General features: G+C 39.1%; 1 protein-coding gene across 1 annotated transcript in view; it reads right to left on the reverse strand.

Annotated features, from left to right (window-relative positions):
- The window catches only part of fhip1b (FHF complex subunit HOOK interacting protein 1B), a gene marked incomplete at its 5' end in the record, with an annotated part of 31,879 nt that extends 21,917 nt beyond the window's left edge, over nt 1–9,962 (reverse strand). Inside the window, 4 exon segments of the mRNA XM_014029762.1 lie at nt 433–600; nt 2,752–2,997; nt 9,089–9,319; nt 9,558–9,962. Coding sequence (XP_013885216.1) covers nt 433–600; nt 2,752–2,997; nt 9,089–9,319; nt 9,558–9,962 — 1,050 coding nt within the window.
- Nucleotides 9,963–10,258: the final 296 nt, after the last annotated feature.

Here is a 10,258-nt window from a genome sequence, read left to right on the forward strand (position 1 = left end):
GACAGAGGCCAATTTCAAGGCGTTTATAAGAGGAAGTGATGAGAAGATAAGTTTATTTTCTATTTAAACATAAAAATAGCATTTTAATAACATCTAAAGGTGACATAAATACTTTATTATGGTATAGTACTTAAATATATGCCTGAGAAAGACATAATATTGGCCCTTTAAAGTGACTGAAACACATTTTTTGCACAGTTTTGTATTTTGTTCCAACATGTACCTGATATGTTTTTCAAAGAAAAATAAAGTGTGGCCCAACAGTCGTTCAACGAAGCARGCGTGAAGAGGTTTATTGTCTGTCTTCATTTTGTTCAACCAGAAACTTGAGTTTTCTTACTTCAGTTTTTTCTCTCAGCCCACTCACCACCCACACAGCTGAACTCATTCATGACTCTGAAAACTCAAACTCAAAGACAAACGTCTACAGACCCTTGAATTGCTGCTGATGCGTGTGAGCAGCGTGTCCAGGATGGTGTCATTGTCATGGCGATGCAGCAGGATGAAGCGCAGGAAGGTCTTGAGKAGGGACGTTTCCGTTATGCTGCGCAAGAAAAGATCTAGGTAGGCGGTGCTGGCGATCATCTCATCCACCGACGACTACACACACACACAGACAGACACACACAAATTAACATAAATGTTTAAAATGAACACCAGCGGGATGAATCACACAAGAATTTAATCAAGAAATAGTTTCAGAGTAAAAGCATTTCCGACTCATTTTATCCAGTTTTCATTGTGATGACTCACTTTTAAAATTCTGCATCTAATATTTAACATTCAAACCCCGGACATCCGGTACTTACAAACCAGTGACGTGCGGTCACTAGAGCCCTTTCATCATGGAAATTATAAAGAAAAAAAAAAACAATATTAAAGACATTAAACTGTCATATTTATATAATGCTTTGTTCTATAAACGCATTTTAAATTAACTTAAACACTTTTTAATATTTTTCTTATTCAAATTTGCTGAATTTCCTCATATCTTGTTCAAATACAGGACGAGACGGACTATGAGAAAAAACAAGCTCCGCCTCCAGATTGCGCAATCCCTCCTGCATGTTATGTAGTGGGAGCAGAAAATGTCTCTATATGTCACCAGTAAAATGTTTCTGATTTTTTTTAATAAACACCTGACATTCCACAGTTTAGCTGATGTTTATTCTATAAATATGTATTTGTGTAACGTGTTCTGTGAGCTGAAAAGACGGAGACAAAACATTTTTTAGGCTCAAGGAACAGCAGGGGGGTGCTCATGAGCTCAGAGAATGCATGAGCTGCAGCAGAGGTTAGCTGCAGAATAAGAACAAAAAGTTACAGTTAGCAAGACAAGTGCAGTATTTAAGCAGTGTTGTATAAAGTACCACAAAGTGATACATGAGTAAAAGTACAAGTATCTTACCAGAAAAATTACTTTGGTAAAAGTTAAAGTCTCCTTTAGGAATAATACTTGAATAAAAGTCTTAAAGTATCTGATATTTTTGTACTTGAGTATTAAAAGTAAAAGTATTAATTTAAAATGAGCAGTTAGATTTTCTGTAAGGACATTTACTATTAAGTGACCGCCCAAAAAATACAGAAATTACTATATCGTATTAAAATAATGAATTTTTATTAAATTTAGGATGCACTAGTCCAGCTGTTTCAGTTTATATACATATATCAAGGCTGCACAAAGCTTTTCCCCAAAATGAAAATCTATCTGAGGGCTGCGGCCAAATGTAATAATATAATTCATGAAATACAAATACTTCTTAAGCACAGTACTTTTATTTGAATGATTATGTCCTGCTGGAGTGTGACATGATTTGTTTGTGTACAAACTAATATGCTAGCAGAGTTTTATATATTTATACTTCTCATTCAACCACAGTTAAATTCACTCTATCTAGGAGGCTCAGTTTATATGGATAGTTTTTATTTTTACAATAACTAGCTGGAATAAAAGCAAGCAAAAAAGAAATAAAAGTAACGACTTTCTACTTCTTCCTTTTTTAAAAAAGTGTAAGGAGTAAAAAGTACAGATAATTGTGTGAAAATGTAAGAATTAGAAGTAAAAAGTAGGCTGAAAAATAATTACTCAAGTAAAATACAGATACCCAAAAAATTCTACTTAAGTGCAGTAAAGAAATATTTGAACTTAGTTTCTTTACAACTCTCTGTTTAGGRTACCTGTTTTCAGTGTAATAAAGTTAAAAAAAGTAAAAGTACAGCAGGGATCCATTTGTTTTCTCTCTTTTAAACCTGACTTTTAGAATGAAGGATTATATATTTTAAAGCTCAAACTATTTTCTAAACTGGACTTGGAAGCAGCAGGTAAATAAGAGCCACATCACAGCTGAGACTAAAGCTCTTCTGAAACTGTTGGACACTGTGTAGACGTCCTGACAGAAACTTTTCACCCTGCCATGTTTCAACTTGTGACAGCTGTGGACTCAGATGGGATATTTTCAGCTGTGCATGGACTTATAAGTAAAATTAGGACATAATTTGTTTTAATGAAATGTGCATCAAATGAGCTGCAGTTTGTGCAAAGAACACTGATATAAGAAACATAACTCATTAACTTCTGCCAGTCATGTGGTGACTAAGTTGTTCTGTTCATATATTTGTAAATCAGATTCTGATGAACTGAGTGTCTCACCATCCATGAAGCTCACCGCACGTCACTGATACAAATCTAGAAAATAATTCCCAAAGACCAATCACTACCCTGTAAACTGTGTGTGGGCCTCACGCTCCTACCTTATGCAGGGCGGGGCCCATGACCGGGACGAGGAAGCCGTTGTGGAGGTAACCCAGAAGCTGGGAGCGAACCATGGGGTGAGCCACCTGCACCACGGCGTTGCAGAACTCCAGAGAGTTCATGAAGAGCACGAGGGACGACACGCCCATCCAGTCCTCCCGCCGCAGGGCGTGCCAGTCGTCTCCTCGAGCTTCAATCTTCCTGGGCAGAGAGGAGTAGAGGGCGCTGAGGCCCGTGGCCAACACCTGGCAGGAGGCAGAGAGGCTTCAGAACAATGCTGCTGACCAGTCGGTCAGGACATGTGCAGATGAGTAGATTTCTAATAAACTGTTTATTGTTGTGTTCAATTATATTTAAAATACAAAAAATGTTTTGTCAATTATTAAGGATACTTTTGAAAAGAAAAAGGCCTTTGAAATAAGTAAGTAAGTAAGTAAGTAAGTAAGTAAGTAAGTAAGTAAAGTTTTATGTATATAGCGCCTTTCACAGAAATAAATTCACAAGGTGCTGTACATTCAGGGAAGGGGGGAGGGGGCAGTTAAGACAGGTCATGCAGCAAACACAGTTGCGCTACCTTAACAACAGAAAAACTAAAAACCACAAAAATGGAAGATGAGGAAAAAAGCAAAAACATCATATTATAGCAACACTGTGACACACTATGGTGTTTATGAAAAACCTCAGCATAGGGCAGATTTATTAGCCACAGGAGTAAGTGAGATTAGGGGGCCCGAAGAATCCAGTCCCCAAAACCAGCGCAGCCAAAGTTCAGAATATTGATGGTACTGTTCATTCTGTGAGGCCCTCAGCCTGCTCAGAAAACCAGATCAGATGGGTGAGAGAGGAGGGGGGCGGGTGTGGGGCAGAGCCTTATCGATGTAATCCAGCCAGGAAGAATTTAGTCAACAGCTCAAGGCCGTTGTCGGGGAGATCCAGATTCTGTAATCAGTTGTTTTGGGAACAGAAGAGTCAGGCAGACGATAACAATTTTGTATCGGCTTTAATGTGTCTGCTGGTGCATCTCAAGGTGGCAAATCCAATCAGACAAATAATGAGGACAAATTCTGCTGATCCGATCTGTCAGCTTCTACAAGATCAATTCCATCTGGCCAGCAAAGTCCAGGGACCGCAGCCGGCCCGTGACCCTCAATAGAACCGCTTGCAGACCGAGTCCAGCTCGCTCAAGGCCAATGTCTGTGTGCTGATAGAATACGGCCATCCATCAAATTGGTCAGTCAGCCAGGAGATGAACAGCCACCAATACTGATTTGTAGAACATCAGGAGACCACCAGGCCAATCTGTAGAATCCAGTGATCAGAATCCAGATATATAACCAGAACAGAGAAGAACAGAGGTCCCACCTTTGACATGTCCTCCCATGGAGGAAGAAAAAAACTTTATACCAAAAATTTTATTAAGGGACCAGCTAACCAAATCCATAAAAATATCCATAATTTCTAGTTTCGGATGAAAAATGTAGAGAAGGCTCCAAGCAGCAAAGCAGGGAAAGATAAGGAAGGGCAGGAGAGAAGGAAAAAGCATCTTACTCCTCTGAGAGCAGAAACAAAAAAAATACTAATCAACCTCTTTAAACTGAGAAAAAAATTATTATATTTTATATTTATGCTGTGTTTTTCCCCTCACAAATTATTCACACATTTAAGAGAACAGTTGTCATTTTAATCAAAATGAATGTATGGCATGTGTTCATAATTTAACATCTCAAAATTTATTAGCTATAATTATTTTTATGGCACCTTAAAGTCTTCATATAAATCGCACTACAATTGTTGGCCTTTAATGACAGTCTTTTCGATTTAATGGCAATAATAAATGGAGAAGAAACAGCCTAAACAAAGCAAATCTAAACAGGAAAAAAGAGCACTGAAAGATTCACACTGCTTCCACCCTACAGTTGCTCAGAAACTGACACCTACAGCCGAACAGTCAGGCGAAGCTGAATGTGACGAGCGAGCGTGCAAAGATAGAAAYTAGAGGAGCGTTTGGTCGTGGATGCCACCTCCACTGGACCTTTTCAGCATAAAGTAGGTCACACTGAAGCTGCTGGAAGCGAGAGGAGCAGAAAATAGCTGAGACAGCTCACTGCCACCAGAGCACAAACCAAAAAGCCCCAACGACAGCACTGAATGAACATTTACATGCAAGATTATCACTTTTATAATGCAACGTTAAAACTCCAGTTAGCTAAGTTTAGATATGTTCTCTGATTTTAAAATGTGTGTGTAAATATTCTCATTTCAGAAAACCATGTCCTACACAAAAGAACTACACATAACTTCTATAAAAGTTTATTCATGAGCTTTATGGCTCTTTAATGACATCTAGTGGCAGATGAAGGGATTACAACAATGCAGACATTGTTGAATAGCTTTGAAGTTATTTTTTCTAAGCAGTTGGTCAGAATATTTTATTAAGTATATTAAACACTAACAGGATCCAACATTATGTAACAACAGAGTCAGATTACAACACATCCTTACAACCTTATTAGAATGTTTATTTTACCTCCATTTCACCATTTATTTCCACAGAGTAYTGTCACACACAAAGACCACTTTTAAAACAGTTGATTTTTTTTCCATTAGCAGAGGATGTCAGAGACAAAAACATGTTCACCCACCTTTAACCCTCCTGCTTCCTGAGGGCCAAAATGACCCATGAAGTCTCCGTTTTAAGATTGTCCAATAACCTGAAATTCACTGAATCGTGGTGACAGTTTTCCTTACACCACATTAACCATGTTCACCTCCTGGTCTCACGGGACCCTTCTTGTTAATTCAATCAACAAAGCCTGCGAATCACAAACGGTACATCTGCTGATGTTATCAGTAGAAGGTGAAGAAGTTGCTGAATCTTCAGCTAATCTCAATCAGACTTCCTGACTCCTCAAAGCAAACCACAAATGTGCCAAGAAAGATCAACAGCTCTTTTCTCAGGCAGCGTTAGGAACCATCTAATGGGAATAACTGGGAAGACCCCGACAGTGAAAGCATATGTTTGCTACGTTAGAACTTATTCTCTCCTTTTACGTCTTAAGTCTTTTTATTTATTTAAATCCAAAAACTACGTCAAATTAAAAACTTTTTGCAAAATTTAGGAAGTTCATATTTTGCTGTTTCCATCAACCTCGATAATGCGATACTTCAAAATATACAAAATAAAAAAATGTTGATGGAAACATGGCTACGGATTCCATTACAAATGTTTTAATTATTTGCCACAACTTCTGAAGACCATTATCATCATCATTTTGATAAAAAATATCTGCAGTCTGGATGGATGTTCACTCCACCACTAACAAAGCTGAACTCAATTGTTTTCACAACATCCTGCATTTTAAACAGGCTTCACAGTCATCACAGTTTTCCAAAATATGGTGAGCATCCTGATCAAACTGCAACTTGCAACTGAATGCTCCATTCATTCTTTGGTAACCTGCACAGATTCCAGTTATCTATGTGAGGGCTTTTCCTTTCACCTTGCTATATGGAAACATAAGATATTCCTCTCATTGACTAAAAGACTGAGAAATATAAAGACCTGTTGATGGTGTGTGACCACAGGCAACCTACAGGTCGACTGGAGGAAAGTTAGACTCAAATAAACCCACAAGGACGTATGACCTACTATCTTGTGGGTTGTTTTGACCCAAAGGCTGCAGAGGGGTTAACGTACAATATTTAAGTTTAAAACCTGTTAACATTCAGAGGAACGCCCGCGTGCCGTTTTCGTTTCGTTTTATTTTGAAAGGCCGTTCTGTGTTTCTATTCAACCTGTGTCCGTGTTCAATGTATCAAAATGGACGTCTGGGCACTCCTCTTTCGATTGGCACCTCATTTGACCAACTGGGTTCAAGTATCGACTATCTATGGCCAATAATCTATCAGAAGTGACCAACTTCCGGTTTTCGTCATCCATGCTTGATTGACTGTAGATTTGGCCAGTCAGCTCCGAGCTTTGTTCTGATACCACAGCTGTGTAGCCAATCACCGCACCTTTCATTTGGCGTATATATTGAGGGGGTGGGAACTTTGTTTAGTGACGGGAAAGCTAAATACCCAGGACGTCGCCATGTTTTGACAGTCCTTATGCTAACGGAGGAAGCTAACGCTCACAGGAAAACATTATTTTCCATCGTATTTTGGCCAGTTAGCTGACTAAACCTGCTGATAAGATGAAAATATATTTGTTACTAAGTGTTTCGAGTGCTTCAAGACATGGAAGAGTGATTTTTGTGGCCAGGAGAAGTTAAAAAGTATGGATAAAAAGACTTCGGGTCACCTTTTTTGAATTTCTAATTTGGACATATTTGAGGGCAAATATTTATCAAATGTGAGTGAAAAACAAGTATTTTTTCGCTGCTGGTGGTTTTATAAGCTGTGTGGAATGTTAATGCTGTGAAAGAAATAAGGATGTATTGGTTTATTCTTGCGGTTTGGCTGGTTATTGGTGGAAATTTGGCTGAATGTACTCCAGTTGGTGTAAATATTTCTGAACATTAATATATATTTTTTAATTTAATCATGCTGTGAGTAAATATGGATGGTAGAATGTGTTTTGGGGGGTTTTATCTTTAATTTGAGCCCWGAGTGAAGTCTCTGTGTTGAAGCATTTATAAATTACAGTGTTTTAGAAAAAATGTACAGTTTGGACATGTTGTACAAGTGTACAAATATGCAAATGAGACATGCTGGATTGTACTATGTCTCAAATATTCATATTTTATGCTACTGTTACCAAATTTGAACTGGTAATAATTGGGAATTAATATTTTAGCCCAGTAAAATTTGTTGGATAACATCTCATTCCCTTCAAATTCTGTGATAGTTCACTAATAAAAAATAAAAATTTAGGGAGAAACATTTTGATTTTTGTGTATTTTACTTCAATATACTAAATACTAGTTACAGTTACAAAGAATATGACTGCTGAAGTTAGTAATTCAGATTATTAGCTTTAAAAAGAGACCAAGCTTGTGAATTTACTCTAAAGGGTTCAAAAGCAGTTCTTCATTTAATTTGTGTGTACTTTTTAAGGCGTTTTATGGTATTTCATGAACGAAGGTTTTAAGTGTTTTTTTTTATTGTGCATTAGCGTTTTCATTTATATGTCTCTTGTTTTTTTTTTACCCATTTCCTTTTTCACTGCCTAATAAACCATTTTTTTCAAACTTGTTGTTTGCATGCAAACAAGCAGCCAATAAAGTCTCTTATTTTGAATCATTTAGATTCTTCCAGGTGTGCTGCGACATGAAATGCTAATGGTTATCTTGTAATCTGGGTTTCTAAAACCAGGATAGGAATGTGCAGAAACTGTCCAAATCAGTTATAGCCAAGCAGCTACAACAGCATAGTGATCTTAGTCACCACATTTTGTTCTCTTCTGAACATGTCAACGTTTCTTGGTAATGTCTGATAAGATGAAGATAAGGATGAATGACCTGTCAGAGAGCAAAGTCATCTCCGTCCGCTTCCATTATCACACACCATCACTAATGCATTAGAAATAGAGAGCACCCACGCAATCATCCATCTCTTTTTTAGAAGCTGTGTCAGAAAGCAAGCCAGATTTTATAATTTATCCCCAACCATTGCATTAATAAAGAGGAGAGAAGATTCACTGCTGGACATRTTTTAAGTTATGTTTCCATTGCAAATGTGCGCAAAACTTTGTTGATATTCTGGTAATGTCGAAAAAACACAGTTTCACAACTGCAGTGTTTGCATTAAGTAAGAAATGCTATTAAAGTCACGCGTGAATACGTTTGTTCATGATAAGTCATTACAAACATGGCAGCGATGGATGTAAACACATAGCATGTTGCTACCACGACACTAGCGCTCATCATCAGAGGAGACGTCGGCGTCTTTTATCGAGGCTTTCCAGAGACAAGTCCCTACTTGGGAGCGGCTACGTATGCTGTGTTTTTGGGAAAATGTAGTCAGTGAGTTTACTACTTTATACTACTTCTGTGATATTACTACTACTTCCTGTTATCTTCTTCGTCATCGTCTTTTTCACCAGTAGAAACAGACGGTTGTTGATCACGTGACTCCTGTGATGCGAAAAAAGTGTTTCCATTGCAGTTTTGCAAAAAACACCAATTTCGATACGGCCGAAAAACCACCTCATCCTAGCGCAAAAATATTTTGTCCAAAAACGTAATTTTTTCCGAAATTGACATGTTTCCATTGAGCAAATTTTTTTTCGAAATTCTAATTTGCACATTTTCATGGTCAATGGAAAYGCAGCTATAGTAGTGTAAGAGACAAAACTGAAGCCTGAACCCAGTTTCCTGGAGCAGAATCCCTCACCGGGCAGAAGTAGGAGTTTTCTGCGATGTATCGAGCCACAGCCTCGTGGCTGGCTGAGGCTGCCATCACCAGCAGCAGGGCGTCTCGTGCTTGCTGTCCGATGGCTCCGTCCCGGTGGATGAATGGCACGAGGAGGGAGAAGATCAGCAGATTGGTGGAACCCTGATGGGCCGGTGCAGCCTGAAACAACATCTCAAGAACCACCGGCTGTCGGGCCATGGACACGCACACCTAAAGGGGGACGTGAGACTTTAATTACCCAGAAATTCAATGAAAAGTATTTCATACAAAATAACAGATGTCTAGACCTACGCCCAGAGGTTTAAAGATTTATATTAGCATTTAGCATTCTTTTTTTAAATTTGCCCTTCATTAGGTCCTAAAACTTAAGACCGACACCATAATTTTTTTTTTTAACAAACTCAGAATGTAGAAATGGTGGAGACAGAGGACTGTGGGGTGTATGCACCTGATTCAACAGCAGCACTAAGCTGTTCTCTAAAACTGAGGGACAGCCCAGTTCTGGGTCAGCACAGGACCCAAGCAGCCTCAGCAGGGGGTGAAGGACGGCCGTGTGCTGCAGCAGGGGCTGCTGGGATTGGCCAATGAGCATCTCAAACAACTTGAACAAAGCCCCCTGGCTGTCTGGGTCCAGGCCGCGACGGAGGTGCCACTGAACCAGGCGCTCCAGAATGTTCTCGGTGACGACCAGCTCCAGTATGGGGCCCATGAGGGCCACGCACGAGCCGCCCTCGGGGCTCTCGGTGGGGCGCTCCTCGGCCAGCAGACACAACATCTGGTCGGTGTTATTTCTCACTGCCGTCAGGTCATCACTGGAGGACGAAGTCTCATGCTGCTCCAAAACCCAAGACACCTGAGGGAATAGAAAAATGAAAAAAATATTTTGTGTTTTTATGCCTTTATATGAAGAAGTAAGAAAAGTAGTCATTCAGTGTAATGAAGGGGTGGGTTATTCTGGTCCTCGAGGGTTGCAGCCCTGCATGTTTTACCTTTTTTTTTTCTTCCCCTGCTACAACACACCTGATTCAGTCATTGATTTACAGTGGTGGGCACTAGCCCACTAAAACACAAATCTGCTAATTGTGGACCTAAATATTTCATTTGTGCTTYAGCGGTCTTACTAATTTTTATAATTCATAAGCAGATTTG

Source organism: Austrofundulus limnaeus, unplaced genomic scaffold, assembly GCF_001266775.1.
Source record: "Austrofundulus limnaeus strain Quisiro unplaced genomic scaffold, Austrofundulus_limnaeus-1.0 Scaffold949, whole genome shotgun sequence".
In the NCBI taxonomy this organism is placed as follows: domain Eukaryota; kingdom Metazoa; phylum Chordata; class Actinopteri; order Cyprinodontiformes; family Rivulidae; genus Austrofundulus; species Austrofundulus limnaeus.